At 62.9% G+C, this 23,507-nt stretch overlaps 4 protein-coding genes across 10 annotated transcripts in view; 2 read left to right on the top strand and 2 right to left on the bottom strand.

The window, feature by feature from the left end:
* The first annotated feature begins 639 nt into the window (after positions 1-639).
* Positions 640-2,300, top strand: LOC138099935 (death domain-containing protein CRADD-like). Its single transcript, XM_068997550.1, has 2 exons — positions 640-695; positions 1,161-2,300. The coding sequence occupies exon 2, from the start codon at positions 1,197-1,199 to the stop codon at positions 1,833-1,835; it is 639 nt and encodes a 212-aa protein (XP_068853651.1). The 5' UTR covers positions 640-695; positions 1,161-1,196; the 3' UTR covers positions 1,836-2,300.
* On the bottom strand, positions 1,949-8,971 carry CSAD (cysteine sulfinic acid decarboxylase). 2 transcript variants are annotated; one of them, XM_068997538.1, is made up of 15 exons: positions 8,668-8,971; positions 8,159-8,402; positions 7,279-7,405; positions 6,564-6,654; positions 6,085-6,191; positions 5,860-5,975; positions 5,351-5,430; positions 5,218-5,272; positions 4,170-4,286; positions 4,032-4,096; positions 3,841-3,922; positions 3,554-3,705; positions 3,434-3,485; positions 2,687-2,776; positions 1,949-2,569 (listed from the first exon to the last, which is right to left on the bottom strand). In XM_068997538.1, the coding sequence occupies exons 2-15, from the start codon at positions 8,300-8,302 to the stop codon at positions 2,396-2,398; spliced, it is 1,452 nt and encodes a 483-aa protein (XP_068853639.1). In that variant the 5' UTR covers positions 8,303-8,402; positions 8,668-8,971; the 3' UTR covers positions 1,949-2,395. The 2 variants fall into 2 exon arrangements, with proteins under 2 accessions (XP_068853639.1, XP_068853638.1); XM_068997537.1 differs by having other exon boundaries at positions 3,554-3,753; positions 8,668-8,970.
* Positions 8,972-9,801: 830 nt separating this feature from the next.
* Positions 9,802-15,543, top strand: ZNF740 (zinc finger protein 740). 4 transcript variants are annotated; one of them, XM_068997553.1, is made up of 8 exons: positions 9,802-9,857; positions 10,882-11,184; positions 12,482-12,613; positions 13,639-13,725; positions 13,832-13,891; positions 14,035-14,149; positions 14,248-14,366; positions 14,462-15,543. In XM_068997553.1, exons 2-8 carry the CDS (start codon positions 11,176-11,178, stop codon positions 14,552-14,554), a joined length of 615 nt encoding a protein of 204 aa, XP_068853654.1. In that variant the 5' UTR covers positions 9,802-9,857; positions 10,882-11,175; the 3' UTR covers positions 14,555-15,543. The 4 variants fall into 4 exon arrangements, with proteins under 4 accessions (XP_068853654.1, XP_068853652.1, XP_068853655.1 ...); XM_068997551.1 differs by having other exon boundaries at positions 10,882-11,070; XM_068997552.1 differs by lacking the exon at positions 9,802-9,857 and adding an exon at positions 10,114-10,130 and having other exon boundaries at positions 10,882-11,070.
* A 654-nt stretch (positions 15,544-16,197) lies between these two features.
* RARG (retinoic acid receptor gamma) overlaps positions 16,198-23,507 on the bottom strand; it is a 7,586-nt gene continuing 276 nt past the window's right edge. The window contains exons 1-8 of one of the 3 annotated variants that reach the window (XM_068997544.1): positions 23,377-23,502; positions 21,059-21,204; positions 20,542-20,683; positions 20,170-20,324; positions 19,205-19,381; positions 18,423-18,627; positions 18,040-18,198; positions 16,198-17,383 (exon numbers count right to left, since the gene is read on the bottom strand). In XM_068997544.1, coding sequence (XP_068853645.1) covers positions 17,208-17,383; positions 18,040-18,198; positions 18,423-18,627; positions 19,205-19,381; positions 20,170-20,324; positions 20,542-20,653 — 984 coding nt within the window. In that variant the 5' untranslated portion in view covers positions 20,654-20,683; positions 21,059-21,204; positions 23,377-23,502 and the 3' untranslated portion in view covers positions 16,198-17,207. Of the gene's footprint in view, positions 17,384-18,039; positions 18,199-18,422; positions 18,628-19,204; positions 19,382-20,169; positions 20,325-20,541; positions 20,684-21,058; positions 21,205-23,376; positions 23,503-23,507 lie in introns of those variants that run through there. The other 2 variants (XM_068997546.1, XM_068997545.1) reach the window with 2 other exon arrangements.

Below are 23,507 nucleotides of genomic sequence, written 5' to 3' on the forward strand. Positions count from 1 at the left end.
CCCCGCCCGGTCCGCTCACACCGAGCCCCGCCGGTCCCCTCACACCGAGCCCCGCCGGTCCGTTCACACCGAGCCCTCCCCGGTCCCCGCACACCGAGCCCCGCCGGTCCCCGCACACCGAGCCCCGCCGGCCCGCTCACACCGAGCCCCGCCGGTCCGTTCGCACCGAGCCCCCCCCGGTCCCCTCACACCGAGCCCTCCCCGGTCCCCTCACACCGAGCCCCGCCGGTCCCCGCACACCGAGCCCCGCCGGCCCGCTCACATCGAGCCCCGCCGGTCCGTTCGCACCGAGCCCCCCCCGGTCCCCTCACACCGAGCTCTCCCCGGCCCGCTCACACCGAGCCCCGCCGGTCCGTTCACACCGAGCCCTCCCCGGTCCGCTCACACCGAGCCCCCCCGGTCCGCTCACACCGAGCCCTCCCCGGTCCGCTCACACCGAGCCCCGCCGGTCCCCTCACACCGAGCCCCGCCGGTCCGCTCACACCGAGCCCCGCCCGGTCCGTTCACACCGAGCCCCGCCGGTCCCCTCACACCGAGCCCCGCCGGTCCGCTCACACCGAGCCCCCCCCGGTCCGCTCACACCGAGCCCCGCCCCCGTTGCCATGGTGCCCGCTTGGCGGGAGCGGAGGCCACGCCCCCGCCCGGGGCCCGCGCCCCCGCCCGAAGCGGAACCGCCGCGGTGGGAGCGCAGCGCGGTGAGAGCGGAGCGGGGCGGGGGCAGAGCGGGGCTTTGGGGGGACAGCGGGGGGATCCGGGCTGGGGGGGGCACGGCGGGCACGGCGGGCACGGCGAGATGGCGGGGACCCGGAACAAAGGGCACTGGGCACACGGCGGGAACATCGGGCGGAGCCGGCACGGAGAAGGGGCACTGGGTGACATTGGGGGTCCCAGGCCCAGGGAAGGATGGGGGGACACTGGGGCGACGCTCGGGTGTCTCAGGCCCAGGGCAGGGTGGGGTGCTCCAGGGGGCACTGGGAGGGCTCAGCCCCGGGGCAGGCTGGGGGCACTGGGATGGCCGATGACCCCTCTAGCCTCAATTTGTGGAGCACAGGGTGACCTCTTTCCACCCCCACCCCGAATTTTTTCGGGCCGAGGAGTGGCTCCCTTTTCCCCCCAGTTTTTGGGGTGCGTGGTGACCCCTCCCAACCTTTGTGTCCCAGGATTGACCCCTTTTCCCTGCGGGATTCTCTGTCCCGATGGCGAGAGACGAGCGGGCAACGCTGCTGGAGGTGCACCAGGCGCTCCCGGAGGAGCAATTCCAGAGCCTGAAGTTCCTGCTGGAAGGGCAAGTTCCTGCCGGGCTTCTGCTCCCGGCATCGCGCCCCGAGTTGTGCCGGATCCTCCTCCAGCGCTTCCCGGGGAATTCCCTGCGTGTGACCGCCAGGATCCTGCGGCAGCTCGGCCGCCTCGACCTCATCCAGCGCTTCCAGCTGCCCCTGGAAGAGCAAATCCCAGAAGAAACTCCCTGGGAACGCAACGGGGACACCTCCGAGGTGAGGGGAGACCCCATTTTGGGATGTCGTCCTGGCGGGATTCCAGCTCCACCTGTGAATCCCCGGCGCTTGACAGAGAAGGATTTGATGCAAGTCGCCCAAAGATTGGGAAAAGAGTGGCAGGAAGTGGGAATCCTGCATCTAGGGCTGGAGCGGAGCCGGCTGGAGCAGATCCAGGAGGAAAATCCTGGCAATCCCATCCTGTGGAATTTCGAGATGCTGCGGGAGTGGTGGCGGCGGGAGCGACACGAGGCCACAGCGTCCAAGCTCCGATCCTGCCTCGAGCCCGCCCGGCTCAATCCTGGAATCCTCGACTTCCTCCAGAGCCTCCAGGGGGATTGAGGGACCCCCAAACCCCATTTCAGGGGGAAAGGGGGGTGCGATATCAAATTAATATGAAATTGGCACCATTAAATGCTGTTTTCATTCAATGAGTGTGGAATTTTGGGATCAAGTGCTGAAAATTCCCATCTTTATTCCTGATTCAAAGATTCCAGAAGGAAGCCTAGGCTCTGCTCCACTTCCTCAGGGATGGGGAGGGGCAAGTTTTGGGGGGCCCTCCCAAGAGTTTTTCGGGTGCTCACAAATCCCCTTCCATCCAAATTCCGACCTCTGGAGCTTCGAGAAGTCATGGGAATGTCAGGAGAGTCACAAGGCCACTACAGCCTGATCCCAGAATCCACAACCTCCTCTGGAGCTTCCAGGGGAATTGAGGGACCCCCTACACCCCTAAACCCCATTTTGGGGGGTGGGATTATATCAAGTTAATATCAGATATGGGCCATTAAATGCTGTTTTATTCCCTAAGTGTGGAATTTTGGGATGTGGGGAGGAAATCAAGACTCTGCTCCTCTTCCTCAGGTGCAGGTTTCGGGGTCTTTCACAGGGGTTTTTGGGAGTGCTCACAGATCCCATCCCAGTTCCTGGATCTCATCCAGAAGGAAGTCCAGGTCCTGGCGGGTGACAGCAGGATTGGTGACAATCTGCCGGAAGAAGTTGACCCGGGATCCTTGGGGTTGGTATCCCACCATCATGGAGCCCCTCCGGATCATCTTTTCCTTAATGGCTGGGGCCACCTGGGGGGAAACACCATTTGGGGAGGATTGTGGTTTTATTTTGGGGTGTTTTTTGGGGGATTTGGGGGCTCTTTGTGTGGGGGGGTGGGGGCTGAGAATTTGGAATTCTGGGCTCACCTTTCCCAGTTTGTCCCAGAATTCTGGGGAGCTCTCCTGGCCCCGCAGGCTGGGTGGGATGAACCAGAAGCAGAGGTTGAGGAATTCCGGCTGCGGGAAGAGGAAGATCATGGCCAGGAAGAAGGAGGTCATGGCCAGGAAGAAGGAGATCATGGCCATTCACCCAGTTCCCAGAATCTGATGGGGATTCAGACCTCCAGGAATTCGGTCTTGTGTATTTAATTGTCTGGGATTGGAACCTGCAGGATTTAATCCTCCAGGATTTCAACCTTCAAAATAGAAACTTCCAGGATGATTTGAAACTCCAGGATTATTTAAATATCTGGGAATTAAATTCCAGGATTTAAATCTCCAGGGTTTCAACCGCTGGGGTTAATCCTCGGGGATTCAAATGTCCGGAGAATGATTTAAACCTCCAGGATTTAAACCTCTGGGATTTCAACCCCTGGGATGATTTAAACCTCTGGAATTCCACTCTCCAGGATTTCAATCTCTGCAATTTAAACTTCTCGGATTAATCCTCAAGGTTTTAAACCTCCAAGATTTAAACTTCTGGGACAATTTAAACCTCTTGAGATTTCAGCCTCTGGGATTGAAAACTCTGGAATTTAAATTCGAGGATTCAAATCTTTGGGATTAATCCCCCGGAAGTTAAACCTCCAGAATGATTTAAACCTGTGCCATTCCAGCCTCCAGGATTTTTAAGTGTCCACATTCCCCCATCCCACATTCCAGCATCATCCCTACCTCCATCACCAGCTGGAATCCCTCCCTCCTCTTCACCTGCTCCAGCAGATACCTGGGGGGGAACAAAGGTGTGAAGCCCAGTTTGGGAGGGTGGGGGGTCCCCCTGATCCCGGGGCTCACCGAGTGGCAGCGAACGCCCGCTCCACACGCCGTCCCAGCCCCCGGGATCCCACGGCTTTCCAGAGGATCCAGAGCTTGAGGCCGTCGGCGCGGCGGCCGCACTGGGGGCTCTTGTCCCCTGTGTCCAGGGACACATCGTAGAACTTGTCCCGCTGGAACAGGTACGAGGCCCCCACGCCGTGGCAGCGCTGCAGGAGCCCCTGGGAGGGGCGGGGAGCACCCCAAAATTAATGAGGGGCCCCGGGGAGGCATCCCTGGGGCAGGAATTCAGGATGGGGGGCACCTACGGAGCTGTCACGGAGCAGGAACGCCGAGCACTGCAACCCCACCATCAACAGCTTGTGGGGGTTCCAGGTCACCGAGTCGGCTCTGGCAGGGGGAACAGCGGGATTTGGGGGGCCCTGTGGGGAACAGGGGGACCCCAAAAACGTGGAGGGGGAGGGGTGGGAGTCTGCTGGGGGCAGGGGGAGGGACACACCTGTGGATGCCAGCAAGGAGGTGACGGAGTTGGGGGGAGAGGAGGGCGCTGCCCCCCCAGGCTGCCTGCGGGAAAAGGGGGATCAGCACCCGCGGGGGACCCCCGGGCCCCCCCAAACCGGGGACCCCCCAAACTCACGTCCACATGCAGCCACAGCCCGTGGCGGGCACAGACGTCAGCGATGGCATCCAGCGGGTCGAAGGCACCCAGGACGGTGGTGCCACTTGTGGCACACACGAAGAGGGGCTCTGAGCCCTGGGGGCATTAGGGAGGAGTCTGGAAGGGGTTGGGGGTGCAGGGGGCATGGAAGGGGGTAGAGGGCAGGGGGCCCACAGGGAGTCGAAGGTGGCCAGGATGGGGGCACAGACAAAGAAGGGGCTCCATGCCCTGGGTGGGGCATTTGGGGGAGCTTTGGGAGGGGTTGGGGGGGAATCTGTGGGGGTTTGAGTGGGATTTGCAGAGGGTCTGAGGGGGCTTGGGGGGGGACCTGGGGAGGCTTGAGGGGGATTTGGGGGATAGGGGACAGGGTGACACAGAGGGTCAAAAGTGCCCAGAATGGTGGCACAGACAAAGAAGGGGCTCCAAGTCCTGGGGGAGCCTTTGGGCAAGCTTTGTGGGGGATTTGGAGGATATCTGGAGGTTTGGGGGGGATCTAGGAAGGCCTGGGGGGGATTTGGGAGATGGGGGACAGGGGGGCACAGGAGGTCAAACGTGGCCAGGATGGTGGCACAGACGAAGAAGGGGTTCCAAGCCCTGGGGGGGCATTTGAGGGGACTTTGAGGAGGCTCAGGAAGTAGGTTGGGGGGGGTGGAGAATACAGGGGGACATTGGGGGTGCGGGAAACAGGGTTCAGAGGACTTTGGGGTAGACAGGGGACTTTGAGAGGGGACAGGAGGCCTGGGGAAGACGGGACATTAGGTGCATTGGAGGGACATTGAAGGGACGTTGGGGGGGCATTGTAGGAGGTTGGGGTTTTTTGGGGGGACACTGGGGACATGGGGGGACATGGGGGTTTTGGGAACATGGGAAGGGCTTTGGGAACACTGGGGAGGCTTTGGGGACTCAGAGGGGGACACGCGGACTTTGGGGGAGCTTTGGAAACACTGGGAAGGCCACTGGGGATACTGGGGAGGCATTGGGGAGTTTGGGGAGCTTTGGGGATATGGGGAGTGCAGCCTCCCCCCACCTCAGCTTTCACCCTCTGGATCTCCTTCTCCAGCTCTTCCGGGATCATCTTCCCCCTGAGAGGAAGGGACAGGGATGGGGACACAGAGCGACCCCCCCCGACCTGGGGCCCCCCGGGACCCCCCAGCACCCACCTCTCGTCTGTCCGCACCAGGTGAACGTTGTCCATGCCAATTCCCAGGAAAGCAGCTCCTTTTTGGATGGAATAATGGCTCTGGGCAGGAAAACAGGACCAGGATTGGGGGAACCCCAGGAAATAGATTTTGGGTAACCTCAGGGACCAGACTTGGGGTGATGCCACGGACCAGATTTGGGGTGATCCCATTGGCCAGGTTTTGGGGTGACCTCAGTGACCAGGTTTTGGGGTGACCCTATGGATCAGGTTTAGGACAACCTCCAGGATCAGCTTTGGAGTGACACCAGGATCAGGTTTTGGGACGACCCTAGGTGACCCCGTGGATCAGGTTTTGTGGGGATCCCAGGGATCAGATTTGGGGTGACCCCAGGGATCAGGCTTGGTGTGACACCAGGCACCTGAATTTGGAGTCACTCCAGGGATAAAGTTTGGAACGACCTCATGGATCCAAATTGGGATGACCCTGAGGATCGGGTTTTGGGGTGACCTCAAGCCCCCCGCTCCCACCTCCTGGGATGCAAACAGGGCCAGGCGAGGCAGGTCCCAGTTCCCTCTGCTCCGGCTCTCCGGGAAGCGCCGGAATCGCGCCACGTTCATGGCCAGCATGTTGGACATAGAGCCCCCTGCCCAAAGCGGGGGACAGGGACCTCTGTGTCACCCCCAGGGCACCATGGCCAGGCTGCCTGAGGGACGGGGTGGACAGGGATAACCCCCAGGAAGGGGCCGGGATACCGGGAGCGAAGATCCCGTCACCGCTGCTCCATCCCACGAGCTCCCGAAGCTTGGCCAGGACCTGCTCCTCCATCAGCACCAGCACGGGGGCCACCTCGTACGTGTATCTGGAAGGGCCCAGCGGGAGTCGGAGGGTCCCCCCCCCCCCAAAACCTCAGAACCCCAAAACCTTCCCCTGGAGCCTCAGCAACCCCAAACCCTCGCACTCAGCACCCCATCCTCCATCAGCACCAGCACTGGGGGCTGGACGGGGGGAGTCAGGGCAGGTTTTTGGAGGGTCCTCTCTCCTTTGGGTTCCTCAACCCCCCAAAACCCTCCCACCAAACCTCAGCACCCCAAAACCCTCGCCCCAGCACCTCCCACTCCATCAGCACCAGGGGCTCCTCACAGGTGGATCTGGGGGGGTGAGGGGGAGCCACAGCAGGTTTTGGGGGGGTCCCCCCACCCCCTGCCCCCATTTGGGGGTGCTTGGGGCTCACGGGCTTGTGTTGAGGGTCTCGGTGAGGAACCGCCCTGCCAGGGCGTGGTGGTCCAGCCCCGAGAAAAGCTGGTTGAAGAAGCGGGGGTGACCTGGGGGGACACGGGAGGGACGTGGGGTGGTCAGAGGAGGACACGGGGGGACACAAGGGGATATGGGAGGGAATAGGGGAAAATGGGGGGAACATGAGAGGCTTGGGGATGGCACATGGGAGGTAGGACACGGGAAGGTAAGGGAAGGACCTGGGGGGGTCATAAGGAGACTTGGGGAGATGGGGGGCGGACATGGAAGGCAGAATGGGGGGATGGGAGGAAATGGGAACATTGGGGGGCCAGGGAGGACATGGGGGGACATGAGAGGATCGGGGGTGGGTAGGGAGGGAACAGAAGGGACATGGGGGGACATGGGGGAGTTGGGGGGACATGGGGGGTCAGGGAGCAGATGTGGGGGGCAAATGGGGGGTCCCCAGGAAGGACCTGGGGGGGTTAAGGGAGACAAAGGAATCTCGGGGGGGACGTGGAGGGGGACGTGGCAGGGGCCACAGTGTTTGACACTGGGAGGCACCAGGGGCCACACTGGGAACCACTGGGGCTGAACTGGGAGGTGCCGTGCCAAACTGGGAGCTTGTGCAGGGCCAAACTGGGAGGCGCTGGGCCTGCCCCGGGGCTGTAGTCCCTCCCGTGTAGGGCGGGCACTGGTGAGTACTGGGAGCGCACCGGTGCGGACGCTGAGGCGCAGCACGTCCCGGCAGCGCTGCAGGAGCCGCTCCCGCCCCTCCCCGTCGCTCCGCAGCTCCAGATCCAGCAGCTCCCGCAGCTCCAGCGGCTCCTTCCAGTCACACACCTGGGAATGCTCTGGGAATGACTGGGAGGGACTGGGAACGGGACTGGAAACCGCAGTGGGAATGGGAATGGGGTTGAGAATGGGACTGGGAATGGAAACAAGATTGGGAATTGGACTGGGAACTCGGAACCAGAATGGGAATGGAGCTGGGACTGCCAACAGAATGGGAAATGGGAATGAGAATGGGGCTGGAAGTGGGATTGAAAATGGGACTGGAAATGGAAACAAGACTGGGAATGAGACTGGAAATGGGAATGGGACTGCAGCTGGGATTTATTCTCACTCCCAATCACAGTCCCACTCCCAATCCTGTTCCAAGTATAAGACTGGGAATGGGACTGGGAATAGCACTGGAACTGGGAATGGGAATGGGGCTGGAAATGGGAATGGGACTGACTATTGGAATGGGACTGGAAGTGGGACTTGTATTGGGAACAAGATTGGGACTGGGACTGGGAAAGGAGCAGCATTGTGACCCCCACCCATTTCCATGTCTGCTTCCAGTTACACACCTGGGAATGACTGGGAACGAGAATGGGATTGGGACTGGGACAGGGAGTGACAGGCAATAGGGGGGGACTGGGGACCCCACCCCCTCTGAGGGGGCTCCTTCCAGTCACACACATGTGGGGACAGGAACAGGACTGGGACTGAGAATGGAACTGGGACTGGGAACGGGATTGGGACTGGAAATGGGAATGGGGTGGGGTGGGATTGGGAACCCCTCGCTCCCGGGTGCTCCGGTGTCCCAACCTTCTGTGTCACGTCCGTGCCCTTCCGCACACCCTCCTCCAGCAGGATCTGGAACACCTCCTGCAGGAATTCCTCCCCAGCTGTGTTGTCCAGGCCGGGGTCGTCCAATGGGATGCTGTCCCCAATCCCAGAGGGCTCAGCCATGGCAGGAGAATACGGGGAGACCCTGAAATGCGCTGGGAAGGACCCTAGGCCTGGGATTGGCAGAGGGTGATGGGATGGGGGATCCCAGGATGAGATTCTCCTGGAAGAAGGAGATAATCCTGGGATTAAGTGATCCCGGGGCAAGGTTCTCCTGGGATAAGGTGCTCCCAGAACGAGGTGACTGTGGGATAAGAATTTCCTGGGATAAGGTTCTCCCAGGATGAAATTCTCCTGGGATAAGGTGATTCCAGAATCACATTCTTCTGGGGATTCTGGGACAAGATGATGGCAAAATTAGGTGTTCCCAGGATGAGCTTCTCTGGGGATCAGGCTCTCTGGGCTCAGGTGCTCCCAGATTCTCTCACCTCTGCCAGCTGGAATTTTCCGGGATCAGGTGCTCCCAGGACCAGGCTCTTCTGGGATGAGGTGATCCTGGGACCAGATGATGCCAGACAAGCTCCTCCTGGGATCAGGCTCTCCCAGATCAGGCTCTCCCGGGGTCAGACTCTCCCGGCTCCTCTCTCTCCCCTTCCCAGGATGGAATTTTCCTCTGGTCACGTCACCAAGGGGCAAGGAGCAAAGTCCCGGACTCAGGAAGGGGCCCCGGAGGGTTCTGGGCAAAGGGGGCAGGGTCAGGACTGTGTCCCCAGATCCATGAGAAGAGGGAAGAGTGGTGACCCCCATATGTCCCCCCAACCCATTCCCAGTGTGTTCCCCACCCATTCCCAGGGTCCCCAAACCTATTTCCATTGTCCCCCCTGCCCCCAGTGTGTCCCCCCCATCACTAATGTACCCCCATCCATCCCTCGTGTCCCCCCAGCGTTCCGTGTGTCCCCCCATCAGTGTTTGGTGTCCCCCCTGTCCCCAGCGTCCCCACACCAGTCCCAGTGTCCCATTCCCAGTGTCCCCCCCAGTACCAGTGCCCCATTCCCAGTGTCCCCCCCCAGTCCCAGTGCCCCATTTCCAGGATCCCCCTCGATTCCCGACGCCACGGAGGGGGCCAGTACCTGGGGTGGGGGTGGGGCAATAAAGGGGGCAGAGGAAAGGGGGGCACTATTCCCCAAAAGGGTTCACGGGGGGGACCCCAAAGGGAGGGGTCAGAGCGAAGGGGGGGCCCAAAGGCGGGTTGTAGTGGGGGGGGTCGTGAGTGGGGGCAGCGGGGGGGGGCGTCGGGGGAGGACTGTGGGGTGGGAGGGCGTCGGTCCCGCTGCCGGTGGGGCCAGGGGGGTCGGGGGGGGTCGGGCCGTAGTCGGTGCGGATCTCGGTGAGCCGGGGGGATCGAGGGGGTGGGTGGCTCTCGTGGGCACGGATCAGGGACGCCGGAGGCTCTGGGGGGGGCTCCAGGCCGCGCCGTTGCCGTGGCAACGCCCTCAGCCCCGATGGCGGCGCGGCCTCACCTCCCCCTCTGCGCATGCGCGAGGCGCCGTTCCTTGCGCCCGGCGCGCGGCGCCCCCGGAAGCGGCGGCGGGGGCGGGGGCTTCCGGTTCCGGGTGGCGGCGGCGGGGGGGCGGCGGGGCCGGGCTCGGGCGGTCGGAGCGCGGAGGGGCCGCGGCAGGTACGGACCGACCCCCCCCCCGCCCCCCCCCGCTGGACCCTCCGGCACCCTCGGGGCCACCAAGGCCCTGCCCGGTACCCGGGGGTCGTTCCCACCGGAGATGGGGGGAGAGGAACGGGCTGGGGGTGGGAGGGAGATGGGGAGGGATTGGGGGGAGGTCCCTAACGAGAGGGGCGGCCCCGATCCCCGGTGTGGCCCCTCCCGGCGTGGCCCTCCCCGGGCCTTCCCCCGGTTGTGACCCCTCCCCGGGACAGCGCCGCTGGGACCCCCCCGGTAACTCCTCCCTGGCATCTCCCCGCTGTGACCCGCTCGCCCCCTGCCCTCCCCTTCCCCGGTCACCCCGGGTGTGACCCCCCCCGAGAACCCTCCCCGTGGTGGCCCCCCAGAGCCGCCCCCCGCAGGTTACGGACCCCCGGGATACCCAGAGCCCCCCCCGGGATCCCCAAAGCCCCCCCCCCCCCCCCCCCAGGTTACAGACCCCCCGGGATCCCCAAAGCCGCCCCCCCCAGGTTACAGACCCCCCGGGATCCCCAAAGCCGCCCCCCCCAGGTTACAGACCCCCCGGGATCCCCCTGTATCTCCCCCCGGGATCCCTCTGTGTCCCCCCCCCCCCCCGGGATCCCCAGAGCCCCCCCCGGGATCCCCAAAGCCGCCCCCCGCAGGTTACGGACCCCCGGGATCCCCAGAGCCCCTCCCGGGATCCCCAAAGCCGCCCCCCGCAGGTTACAGACCCCCCGGGATCCCCCTGTATCTCCCCCCGGGGTCCCTCTGTGTCCCCCCCCCCCCCCGGGATCCCCAGAGCCCCCCCGCCGCCTCCCCCTGCCCTGGGACTCCCCCCAGGTCGCCCACCCCCGGCACCCTCCCCAGCCCCTGTCCCGGGAGCTCCCCCCGGTGTCATCCTGTCCTGGGACCCCCCCCCCCGCCCCGAGGTCCTTCCCTGTGACCCCCTTTGCCCCCCCTTTGCCCCCCCTCTGACCCCCCTTTGCCCCCCCTCTGACCCCCCTTTCCCGCTGTTTCCCCCCAGGCGGAGCCCCCCGGGTTCAGCTCCGTCCCTGCAGCTCCAGCGCCCGCCCAGCTCGGGGGGTCCCGGCTTTGGGGGGGGGCCCGGCCCTGTGTCCCCCCCCTTCCTGCCCCAGTGGCCCCCCCGGGAGGAGGAAGAGGAGGAGGAGGAGGAGAAGGAGGAGGAGGAGAAGGAATGGCGGCGCCGTGGCGGGTACTGGAGCCCGCCCAAAAATCCATAAAAATTTACTGATCCCACCTTTTCTTACCCCAAACGAGCTTTACCTGGGCGAGAAGTAAGGCCAAAGGCTCCCACAGCATGGCTCAGGTAATGAGCCCCCACCCCCTGCATCCTGATACCCCCAGGCCCAGGAATTTGGGGGAACAACGGCCCCAAAGAAATGGGAAAAGGGAAAACAGAGGGGAGAGAGCTGAAGCTGGAGCTTCCCTCACCCTGCGCCGGGGTGGGGGGTGCCTCCCCATCCCCCCTCCCTGCTCCAGGGAGATATCCCAAGATTATCCCTGCTTTCCCCAAAACTATCCTGATTCTCCCCAGAAATATCCTGAATTTTCCCCTTAGCCCTGAGGGCCTGTCAGGCCTCAAGAACGGAGGTTCCAGCTCCCCTTCCACACTTGGGGTTCTTCCCAGGATTATCCCAAAATTTCTACAGTATTATCCCAAATTTTTCCCAGGATTATCCCAGTTTTCCCCAGGATTTCCCAGATTTTCCTGTTAGCCTTTAGGGCCCCAATAAAGGCAGTTCAGTAGGCAGTTTGGGGTGTCTTTGCCTCCCCCCACCTTCCCCTCCCCACTTCGGGGGTTTTTCCAGAGTTATTCCTGAATTCTCCCAGTTTCCTCTGGAATTGTCCAAGTTTTCCCTGGGATAAATCCAAATTTTCCCCCAAATTATCTTGAAATTTCCTGTTACCCATTAGATCCTCACTGGGCTGGAAGGAGGGGGTTCAGACCCCAAACACACCTGGGGGTCCTTCTCAGAGTTACCCCAGGATTATCCCAGTTTTCCCTGCTATTTTCCCAAGCTTTTCTCAGGTTTATCCTAAATTTTCCCTGTGCTTATCCCAGTTTTCTCCAGGATTCCCCAAATTTCCCATCAGCCTTTAGGTCCTGTCAGGCCCCAAATAAGGGGTTCAGCCCCCCAAACCCTCCTTTTCTTTGGGGCTCTTCCCAGAGTTACTCTGTAATTATCCCAGATTTTCCCCATAATTCCCCACTGTTTTCCTGGGATTATCCCCTAATTTCCCATTAACCCTTAGATCCTGACAGGCCTCAAAAAAGGGGATTCAGCCTCCTCCATTCCCAGTTTTGGGGTGTTCCCATTTTGCCCTGGGTTCAGCCCCCTTTTCCCCAGGACCATCCCAAATCCGCTGCACCATCCCCTTGAATTTCACCATTTGACCTTAAATCCTCACGGGGCTGGAAGCAGAGCCTTCACCCCCCTCCCTTCCACTTCAGGGTCTTCCCAGAGTCATTCTGGCACCATCCCAAAGTTTCCCCAGGATTATCCCAAACTTCCCTCCCGATCATCCCAAAATTTCCCCGGATTATCCACAAACCCCTGTCAGGGCCCAAGAGAAGGGGGCTGATGCTGGGGGTCCCGTTCCAGGCGAGTCTCCTGGCCTGCGAGGGGCTCTCGGGCGTCTGCCTCGTCCCCACCGTCGCCAGCAAGAAGATGATGCCCAAATCCGGCGGGAAACAGGACGGGAGCCGGGAACGGGGCTCCAGCCCCGACCTCCTGGTACGGAGCTGGGATCTGGCACCTTCCACTGGGGGATCCCACCTTGAACTGGGGGGGGTTCACCCTTTCATTTGGGGCTTTGTGCCTTTCGCTTGGCTTTTCTCACCTTTAATTTGGGGGTTTCCTGCTTTAATTTGGAATTTTCCACCTTTAGTTTGCTTTTTCTATCTTTAAGTTGTTTTTTTCCTGCTTTAATTTGGGCTGTTCTGCCTCAAATTTGGCATTTTCCACCTTTAATTTGCCTCTTCCTCCTTGACTTGGAGTTTTTTTCCTTTTATTCATCCATTTCTATATTTTATTTGACCTTTTCCACTTCTAATTTGGCTTTTTCCTGCTTTAATTTGCCTTTTTTTCACCTCTAGTTTTCCTGCTTCAGTTTGATTTTCCCACTTTTCATTTGACCTTTTCCTCCTTTGAGTTTTTTGTCCTTTCATTTCCCATTTCTGGCTCTTACTTGATTTTCCTTCCTTCACTTGCCCTTTCCTTTCTGTTATTGGGCTTTTCCTCCTTCATTTGGATTTTTCCTCCTTCATTTGGTCTTTTCCTGCCTCGGATTTTCCTGTTCTAATTCCATTGTTTCCCCTTCAATTCCATTATCCCCCAACCTCCCCATTCCCTGTTCATCCTTAACCCTCCCTCCCCAATTTCCTGCCCCTGTTTACCCTCCCCCATCCCCCCTTCCCAACCCCCCCAACTCCTGCCCCTTTCCCACCCCCTCCCAATTCCTGGTCCCCCAATCTCCCCTTCCCAAATGCCCCCCCCCCATTCATTCCCAACCCCCCCAATCCCTGCACTCCTGTCCCCCCATCCCAATTCTTGCCCCCCAATCACCCCTTCCCAAACCCCTCCCCACCAATTCCTGGTCCCCCAATTCCCCCTGCCCAATTCCTGCCCCCTTCCCAACCCCTCCCAATTCCTGCTCCCCCAATGTCCCCTTCCCAAATGCCCTCTCAATTCCTACCCCCCCACTCCTCTGTTCCCACTCCCCCCTTTCCAAACCCCACCCCAATTCCTGCCTCCCCCAGTCCCTCCGCCAGGACCCCGACAAGCCCCGCGCCCGCAAGGAGGACGATGCTCCTGAGGCCTCCAACCCCAAGAAATCCATGAAAAAGGCAGGTTCCCTCCCTCAGCGGGGGGTCCCCCCCCGATTTTGGGGCCTGGGAGGGGGGGTCGGGGGCCATCACGGGGGCCGCTGACACCCCCTCGCCCCCCCGGCAGCGCCGCAAGCGGGTTCCCGGCGCCGAGGGACCCCCGAGCTCCTCCCGCCGAGGATCCCAGGTTTGCCGCCGCGCCGCACGAGGAGGAGGAGGAGGAAGACAATCTCCCAAACTCCGGCAGGCGCAGGACGGCCGGGGGGGGGGATTTGGGGGGGCTGCTGGGGGTCCCCCCGGCTCTGAACCCCCAAATCCCCCCCGTTTCAGATGGTGGTGATCGAGCAAAACGGCTCCTTCCAGCTCAAGAACTTCATCTGCGACCACTGCTTCGGCGCCTTCCGGAGCAGCTACCACCTCAAACGGCACATCCTCATCCACACCGGTAAGGAGCCCTCGCTAATGAGCGGCCCCAGTCGTTAATGAGCACCCCCCACGCTCATCCACACCTCCCCCCGGCGCTAATTCCGCCCGGAATTGCAGGGGAGAAGCCCTTCGAGTGCGACATGTGCGACATGCGCTTCATCCAGAAGTACCACCTGGAGCGGCACAAGCGGGTGCACAGCGGGGAGAAGCCCTACCAGTGCGAGCGCTGCATGCAGGTATTCCCGGGAGAATCCCGTGGGAGGGCGCTGCGGGGCACCCCTGGAAGTCACAGCGCCGCCCCCGCCCCTGAACTGACCCCTTGTCCCCACAGAGCTTCTCCCGCACGGACCGGCTGCTCCGACACAAGCGCATGTGCCAAGGCTGCCAGACCAAGACCCCTCCCGACTCCCAGCTCCTGCTGTGAAAATCTGGGAATACCGGGAAGTTCAGGGGGTGTGGGAGGGGGGGTGTTTCCTCCCGCACCCCCCACATCACCATGCTCTGCCTCACCTGGATTTCTCACCCCCTCTAAGGATGGGGAAGAGCCCGAGTGCTGCCAGTGTGAAAAAACTTGGATTGTTCCTGCCCTCCGGCCTAAAAACTTGGATAACGATCCCAAAAATCCTCCTGGAATCTTCAAGTGGTGCCCCCACCATCGTTATACCCCTGAATCCACCCCTCCCCCCTCTTAGGAAAGACTGGGAACCCCCAAACTGCCCGAAATCCCGGCGGATCCGGGGTACGTGTGCACAGGTAGGAGGGTCCTGCTGGGAGCAGCAGCATCAATCCCTCTCTTCTTTGGGAAAAGGAGAAAACCCTGAAGCTTTTGGAGGGTGCTTCAGCTTGGGGGGTGCACCCCCCCAGTTTTTTTGGAAAATAGGGAAAAAAAAGGAATATGGGGGCCCCCACTTGAGCGGCACATCCTGCAGGACACTCAGCAGCACTTCCATTTCCTCTGGAACTCCTTCAGATTTTGGGGTGCTGCCTCTGTCCCCCCCATGCCAGGAGGTCTGCACCCTGGGGGGGGAGAGGTGGGACAAGGGGCCCCCCAGTTTCCTGGAACACCCTGTTCCAAGGGAAAGGAAAACCCCTGGATCTGGGGCAAGGGGGAAGCAGGAGCAGCCACGCATCCCCAAAAACTGTGAGGGGGGGCCCTGCTCTTCCTCCCCCCCCCATTTTGAGGGTGTCCCTGTCCCCCATCACAGACTGCTCCAAGGGACAAGAAAGATGAATTTGCACCCACCCACCCCTCCCCATTTTTGTGCCCTGAACCCCCTTTCTGGGCCTGCAGGAGTTTTGGGGAGGGGCCCAAATTTTGGGGACCTCCTCCAATGACACTTCAGGAAGGACTTTGGCTCTGCTGAGCCCATTCCCCCAAATTTGTGGGGCCAAGGGGGGGCAGTTTGGGGGCTCTGGCAGGGGTTGGGGGTGCTGGGGGGGTTGGGGGATTCTGGGGGGAGCGGTTGGGGCACTCCAGGGCCCCCCAAACCGTGGGGGGGGAGGTCCCAGCCTCCTCACCTTCTCCCCCCAGATTCATTTTTGGGGTGTTTTGTTGGGATTTAGGGTTTAATACAGTTATTTTGCTATGGGGGGGGCGGTGGGGTGCAGCCCTGGGGGGGCGGGGGGGGGGTCACTTTTAAACTGTAGTTTTTTCTAAGGGTCCCCAAATTTTGTGTCTCCCCTTTCCACTGTGTCCCCCCAGTGTCCCCCCCCCTCCCCCGTGTGTCCTCCCCCATCCTTTAGGGTTTATTTAAATAAAAATTTGGGTTTTTGCTTTTTTAACCCCAAATTTGGGTCCTTTGAGGGAGTGAGGGGGGACCCCAGAACCCACTTGTGCCAAACAAAGTGAGGGGGGGCTTTTAAACTGGGGAGTGGCCCAGAGGTGCCCCCCCCCTTTATTGCTGGGAGGGGGGTCCCCAAGTACCCTCCTTCTCCCTGGAGGGATCCCTAAGTTGGGGGGTCCCCAGCTGCCCCCCCCTCACCTTGGGGGGGGGGGGGTCCCAAGGTTCCTCTCTCCCCCCCAAATCCCCTCTACACCCCCCTCTCCCAAATTCACGACCCCCCCCAAAATTTCCATCACTTTATTTTGCAAAAATAGAAAAGTCCCGTGTCCTCCCCCCAGCCTGGGAGGGGGCGGGTGGGCTGTAAACATGGCAGGGGGGCCCCCAAAAAGGGGGGGTTAGCGGGGGTCAGCAGCGGGGGGGGGGCCCCCAGTCTGAGGGGGGCCCGATGTAAACGCAGAGGAATAAATAGGGGTGAAAGTGCAGCCCCGGGCGGGGCACCCCTCGGTGTAGTGTAACAGGCTCCCCCCGAGGGCTCCGCAGCCCCAAATTCGGGGGGGCAGTTGGGGGGGGGCAGTAAGGCCAGACCCCATCATCCAGCCAGGCTGGGGGTAACAGAAATTTGGGAGGGTAGTTGGGTGGGGGGGGATCCCCAGGATGTTGGGGTCACCCTATGGCTTGAGCCCCCACCCCGAAATGGGGGGGTTGTGGGGGTCACCTTGTGTCCCCCGTCTTTGGTCTCTGTAGTGTTTGGGGGGGGGTACCGGGGGAGGGCAGTTTTGGGGTGTCCCTCCCTACCCCAACAGCATCAAAAAGCAAAACCCACAAGCAGCCCCTCCCCAAATAGAAAGGGGGTCCCCCCAGATTGGGGGGCTAGGATGTCCTGGGGGAGAATGGGGGTGTCTCCCCCCCAAAATCCACGCTGTGTCCAATAAATAAACCGTGGGAGGGGCACCCCGGGAGTGTCAGGCATTAACTTGGGGGAGAGAGGGGGGCTCTGGGCCCCCAAACTCCCCCCCCCCTCAAGTCCCTCCCAGTACAAAGGGGGGTGGCAGCGGGGGCTGAGGGGGCTTTGGCTTGAAGCTGAGGTTTGGGGGGGTGCCCCCAGCCCCCCCAGCTTAAGGCAATAGCTTTGCTCTGTCAGTCTCTGCCCCCTTCCCCAGATTTGGGGGGTGGGGGGCACTTTGGGGAGCTCCCCCTCCCCAGAACAAAAGGGGGGGGCCCTGGAAGGCAGCTCTGAACACCCCACCCCATTGGGGAGGGGCTTTGGGGACCCCCCCCCAAGCTGGGGGGGTGCTATGGGGATTTGGGGAGGCCAGGGGGGCTGTCCTGGGCAGCAGGGGGGTCTGGGGGTGGGGGATGGCTGTCCCCCCCCACCTCGGTGAAGATTTCGGGGTTCTCCAGCATCTCCCGGATCAGGGGGGGCATCGGCCCCGGGATCTCGGTGCGCAGGGTGATGGCTCGTTCTGCCCCTGGGGGAGCCAAGATGTCAACACCACCCGAACTCGGACCCCCCTCAAGGCCTTGGACCCCTCCTGAGAGACAGAACCCCCTCCCAAAAAATTACACCCTTCAACACCCCTCAAAACCTTGAACCCCCAAAACCTTCAACCCCCCCAAGACCTTGAACACTCCCAAAATGAGCTTCAGTCCATCCAAAACTTGGACACTCCCCCAAGAGATTGAATCCCCCCCCAGAGACCTTGAACCCCACCCAAAAATGAGCTCCTACACCCTCCCAAATTTCAACAGCCACCAACTTTCCAAACCCCCCAAAAGCTTCAACACCTTCAAAACCTTGAACCTCCCCAGATACCCTGAAAACCACCAGAATGAGCTTCAAACCCCCCTCGAAGCCCCCCCAGGACCTTCAACCGCCCCTCCCTGAAAGCTTCAACTGCACCGGGGGTGGGTTTGGGGATGTCCTGGTGGGATTTGGGGTCCTGGAGGGCACCGGGAGGCTTTGGGGGCTGCTCCCTTTGGTGGTGATGCTGCAGGGCAGTGCCTGAGCAGCATTCAGGAAGATCACTGCAGCTAAGGGGTTTTGGGGGGATCCCAGGGGAGCTCGGGGGGTTCTGCGGTCCTGGCGGGATTGCCCCGGTTTGGGGGGGGATCGGGGGTCGCTCACCCTTGGTGCTGATGCCGCGCAGGTCGGTGATTTTGAGCAGCATGCGGGGGAAACGCTGCGGCTGCCGCGGGCGCCGGCGCCGGGCGTAGACCCGGAGGGCCTCGAGCAGCGGCTCCTGCAGCCGCTCCACGCGCCGGGGCTGCTCCAGCTCCATCCGGTCTGGGGAGAGAGAGAGACCGCCTGGATAGGCACTGGGACATCGTCCCCATGGCCCCTGTCCTTGTGTCCCCATGGCCCCACGTGCCCATCGTCTGTCCTAGAGATCCCCATACCCCCCCAATGTCCCCTCATGTCCCCTCCTCCGCAGCTGAGCAGCCACAACTCAGTCCCCTGTCCCCATATCCCCCATATCCCCCTGCCCCCCACAGCCCCCATGTCCCCACCCCCACAGATGAGGCAGATGGCACTGAGCAGCCCGGTCTCGGTGTCATCGAGCTGCAGCGGCAGGAGCTGCCCCGCGAAGGCGAACACCAGATCGGTGAGGGGCCCAAATCCCGCGTTGTGCATCTGGGTCCGGGTCAGCGTCAGCCCGTCCGAGAACGTCATCGTGTCCTGCTCCGGCGTGTAGCGGGTGCAGATCCGCAGCATCTGCAGGGCAGGGACTCCAAAATCACCAAGGGGCACAAAAATACATCCAAAAATCCATCCAGGGACACTAAAATCACCCAGGGGCAACAAAATCCACACAGGGACACCAAAAATCCACAGAGGGGCCCAAAAATACATCCAGGGACTCCAAAAATCCACCCCGGGTCAGCTCATCCCATCACTGTGTCCTGCTCCGGCAGGTAGCAGGTGCAGATCCACAGCGCCGCAGGGCAGGGACCCCAAAATCCGCCCGGGATCTGCCCACCCTGGAGCACTGTCGTGTCCTGCCCTGGCTCTACCACGGCACAGACACAGCACTGGGGGTTGGGGTCAGGGACACCCCAAAATCGCCCAAGGTCACCAAAAGCACCTAAGGGACCCCAAAGTTTCCCACCCAAACCCACCCAGGCCCTCCCAGGAGACCTCCCAGCCCCTCTCCAGGACATCTGTCCGTGGGCTGGTGAGGTCAGGACCACCGTGGGCCACCCCAAGCCCCTTCAAGGAGCCCCCAACCTCCCTGAGAAGCCCCCAAACATCCTGAAGAGCCCCCCCAAGCCCCGTGGAGCCCAGCCCTCACCAGGATATCGAGGCAGGCGGCCTTGAGCAGAGTGATCTGGTCAGCCATGCTGAGCCCCGTGAACCCCGGCAGCCGCTTCGCAAACTCCACGATCTTGATGATGCACTTGGTGGCCAATTCGCTGAACTTGTCCCACAGCCCCAGGTCCAGCTGCACCCGGTGGTCAGCGCTCGAGTTCTGGGGGGCAGGGGGGGCCCTGGCTCTGTTAGGGGGGTTGTTCAGGACCCCCTGGAACCTCTGGGACCCCAACCCCAGTACCCTGAACCTGTCCCACAGCCCCAGGTCCAGCTGCACCCGGCGGTCAGCGCTTGAGTTCTGGGGGGCACGGGCTCCGTTGTGGGGGGTCAGGGTGGACTGGGACCCCATGAGACCCCAATCTCAGTAACCCCCAGCCTCAGGTCCAGCTGACCATGTGGTCAATGCTCAATTTATGGGGGACACAGGCTCAGTTATGGGGGTTCAGGACCTGCTGGGACCCCCTCCTCAGTGACCGCCAGCCCTGAACTCAACCCCAGCCCCAAGTCCAGCTGTTCCCTTTACTCAGCACTTGAGTTTTTGGGGGTCAGGGGGTGCAGAGACCCCGCTCTGGGCTCAAGAGTTGGGGTCCCTCCCATGAGTAATCCCCCAAACCCTCCCCACAACCCCCAATGCTCAGTCCCAGTGCACCCCTCCCCCCAAACTTGTCCCCCAGCCCTCCAGCGCTCGTGTTTTGGAGAGGTCAGGACGGAACAGGGACCCAACTGTGGGTCTGAGGGTTGGGGTCCCCGCCAAAGGGACTCCCAAAACTCCCTGGGGACAGAAAGCTGGTGCCCCACTACCCCTGAACATGTACCCCAGCCCCAGCTGCCCCCAGCGCTCGTGTTTGGGGGGGAACAGGAGGGAGCAGCAGCCCTGCCCTGGGTCCAAGGGTTGGGGGGAGGGTTGGGGTTCCCCCTCAGTCACCCCAGACTCCCAGCCCTGCTCACCGTGGTGTACTTGCCCAGCTGGCCCAGTGAGGGGAAGGTCTCCTGGTGGGCTCTGCTGACCCTCCGCACCAGCTCGGCCAGCTCGGGGCTCAGCTCATCCCCCCCCAAATCCTCCTTCACCTCCTTCTTCCTCTTGTTCCGGTCGTTCTGCACGGCTGGGGGGGGATGGGGTGGGATTTGGGGGCCAGGGGCATTGGCCGGATCCCTCCCAAGTGGGGTTTCCTCCCCACACCTCCCCCAAAAATCCCCCCATGGGACAGGAATATCCCCACCACGAGCATCCCCAGGCCCCCTGGGACACCACCAGGGCCCCTCCGTGAAGCTTTGGGGGGTCCCCAACTTCGGGGGACCCCTGCCCGGACCCCCTCTTACCTTCCTTGGACATTCCGACCTGGAAGCACTTCTGGAGGCGGCAGAACTGGCACCGGTTCCGCGTGACCTTGTTGATCTGGCAGTTCCGCTCGCGGTGACACGTGTACACCATGTTCTTCTGGATGCTCCGCCGGAAAAACCCCTGGAGGGGGAAAGCGGGGGGTTGGAGGGGGCCAGGGCACCCCCAAACTGGGGGCACTAGCGTCACATCCCCAGGGATCCCAGTAAGGCTCCCCAGTATCCCAGGGTGGGGCACAGGACTTGGGGGGTTCCCATTGTCCCTGAGGGGTCCCCATCCCCCAGGGGGGGTCCCACTCACCCCACAGGGTCCCCAAGTGCCCCCTTTACAGCAGCCCAGTGCTGGGTTCCCACTCCCCCACTCATTCCTCGAGTGGGTCTCCACTGCCTGGGGGGGTCCCCTTTTCTTGGGGCAGGTCCCCAGTGCCCCTGGGAGCCCCCAGGGCCTCCTCCGAGTGCTGGGTCCCCCCTGCCCCCCGCCGTCCCTGCCCCCACGCACCTTGCAGCCCTCGCAGGAGCTCACTCCATAGTGGTACCCGGAGCTGCGGTCGCTGCACACGAAGCAAGGCTTGTGCACACGGGGGGGGGGCGGTGGCGAGGGGGGGCCCGTGTCCCCCAAAACCCGCCCAGGGGAGGGCTCCAGGGCTGGGGGGGAAAAGGTGGGGGAGTTAGGCAGCCCCTCTCAGCCCCACTCCAAAGGGGCCCCGTCCCATGTCGGGGGGTGGGGGAAACTGAGGCACAGGTGGGGTGTGATTTTGGGCGTCTCGCTGTCACCTCCATGGCCCTAAAACCTGAGTTGCAAAGCCCCAAAATCGGGGGTTGGGCAGTGGGTGGCTGGAATCCGGGGGTGCCACCGTGGGGGGGGGGACGTATCAGTGTACCCCTCCCTCCCCCCCGGCCCCCCCACAAACCCCAAAACCTGGGCTCGGGGTGTCCCCAGCTCCCCCACACCCCAAAATTCTGGAGAAGGAGGGTCCCCAGCCCCCCCAAATCCCTCCCGCGCAGTGCCGGGGGAGGAGCCCCCCCGCGCACAGCCCGGGCGGCGCTGGGGGAGGGGCAGCTGGTTTCAGATTTTTTTTGGGGTGGGTTTTGTGTGTTTTGCTAAAAAAAACTAAAATTGCTGAAATTGAGGAAATTCCGGCCTCGAGCGGCGCGTTTGTAACCGCGGGGCAGAGGGGGAGCGGGGGGGGGGGGGGGGCCCGCCCAGCGCGGGCCACGGGCACCCCGAAATAACGCGGGGGCGCGGGGGAGGCCCCCCACCCTAAAAACGGGGCCGAAATTGGGGACCACACCCCGCTCCCCTCCACGGGGACCCCCCCGCGCGCACCCCAGGTTTGGGGTGGGCTGGCTGCGACCCCCTCATCAATGCTGGGGACTCCCCGCCGAGGGCTGGGGGGTTCATTGCGGGGGGCGGGCACGTTTGGGGGCCCCCACCGTGCGTGTTCTCTCCATAGGTTTGATTTTTGAACGGGGGGTACCCCAAATTAAAGCACTCATCCCCCAAAAAAGCAGCACCCCAAAAACATCCGGGGGGCCCACGGCGCTGTGGGCACCCCCATTTGCCGGGGGACGCCCCGCTCCAAGGCGCGGTGCCCCCTCCGGCCTCACACGGGGGGCAGGGAAGCTCCCCCGCCCGGGGGGGAATCTGGGGGGCCGCGGGGGTCCCCCCGCCAAAGCCCGGGGGGGGGACGCCCCCCCCGCCCTGCTGAAAAGGGGGACCCCCCCCACGCCGCCTCCGCGCCAAGGGGGGCTCGGGCGGGTTTGGGACGGCCCCGCAGGGGTTAAAGTGCCACATTGGCAGCGCGGGGGGGGCGCGGGGGGGCGCGGGGGGGGCGGGCGCGGCCCGGACCGGAACCAGTTGGGCCGGGGAACTGGGAGGGGGGAGGACATGGGAGGGGGCAACGCAGCACGGGCCCTGGGGAAGGGGGGGATTGAGGGGGATTTGAGGGGATTCCCTCCCGTCCCAACCTGTTCGTGCCCAGATCTACACGCGGAGGGCTCCTGTGGGACCCCACGCTCCGTGCGTCCCCCCAAAACCGGGTGCCTCTTTCTACCCCCACAAAGGGGTCTGCGACCCCTCCAAAAAAACAAGGTTCGGGGCCCCTGAGCCCCTCCAAAACAGGGTCCAGGGCCCCCGACCCCCCCCAAGAGGGGTCCTGTGTGGTCCATGTCCCTGTGCCCCCCCCAAAAAACGGCTCCCCCCAAAGGGCTCCTGGAGGCCGCGACCTCCCCCAAAAAGGCTCCAGGCCCCGCGACCCCCGCCAAAGGGATTCCCCCAGGGCGGTCCCCACGTCCCTGCGCCCCCCCGCAAAACGGCTCTGGGACCCTGCAGCCCCCCAAAGCCGAGTCCTCTCAGGCCGGCTCCCACCTGGGGAGAATTTGGGGATGTCCCCCCCTTACACAATCGGCACCCACCGCGCACACGCCCCCCGCCCACCCCCGGCGTCATTCCCGCACACCCCAGGTTGGTCCACGCGAGTCACTCCCCCCACCCCCCCCCACCGTCACCCCCGCGAGGCCACCCCGGCCCCCCCGGGTCCCCCTCACCCCCCCTTCACGCGCGTTTACACACTCGGACACGCTCCCCACCCCAGCCCCCGGCACACCCACGCACCCACTCGCGGACACGGAACCGCCCCCACGCCCGCACCGGCCCCCTCCGCTCACCGCACCCCGCCACTCCCTCTCACACTCATTTGCACTCTCGGGGGCACTCCCAGAGACCCCTCCCCACGGCCTCGCCCCCCCACGCTCCCCACACCCACGCGCGGTCCCCCTCGCGTGCCGCAAGCACCGCACGCTCACGCCGGCACTCACTTGCACACCCACAGGGGCTTCCCCGCACCCCTCGCACCCACTCGCGACACGAACACTCCCACGCACCCAGAGCACATTCGCAGCCGCTCTCACACCCATTTGCACACTCACTCCACACCTGGACACGCTTC

The sequence above is a fragment of the Aphelocoma coerulescens genome, chromosome 29, assembly GCF_041296385.1.
Source record: "Aphelocoma coerulescens isolate FSJ_1873_10779 chromosome 29, UR_Acoe_1.0, whole genome shotgun sequence".
NCBI lineage: Eukaryota > Metazoa > Chordata > Aves > Passeriformes > Corvidae > Aphelocoma > Aphelocoma coerulescens.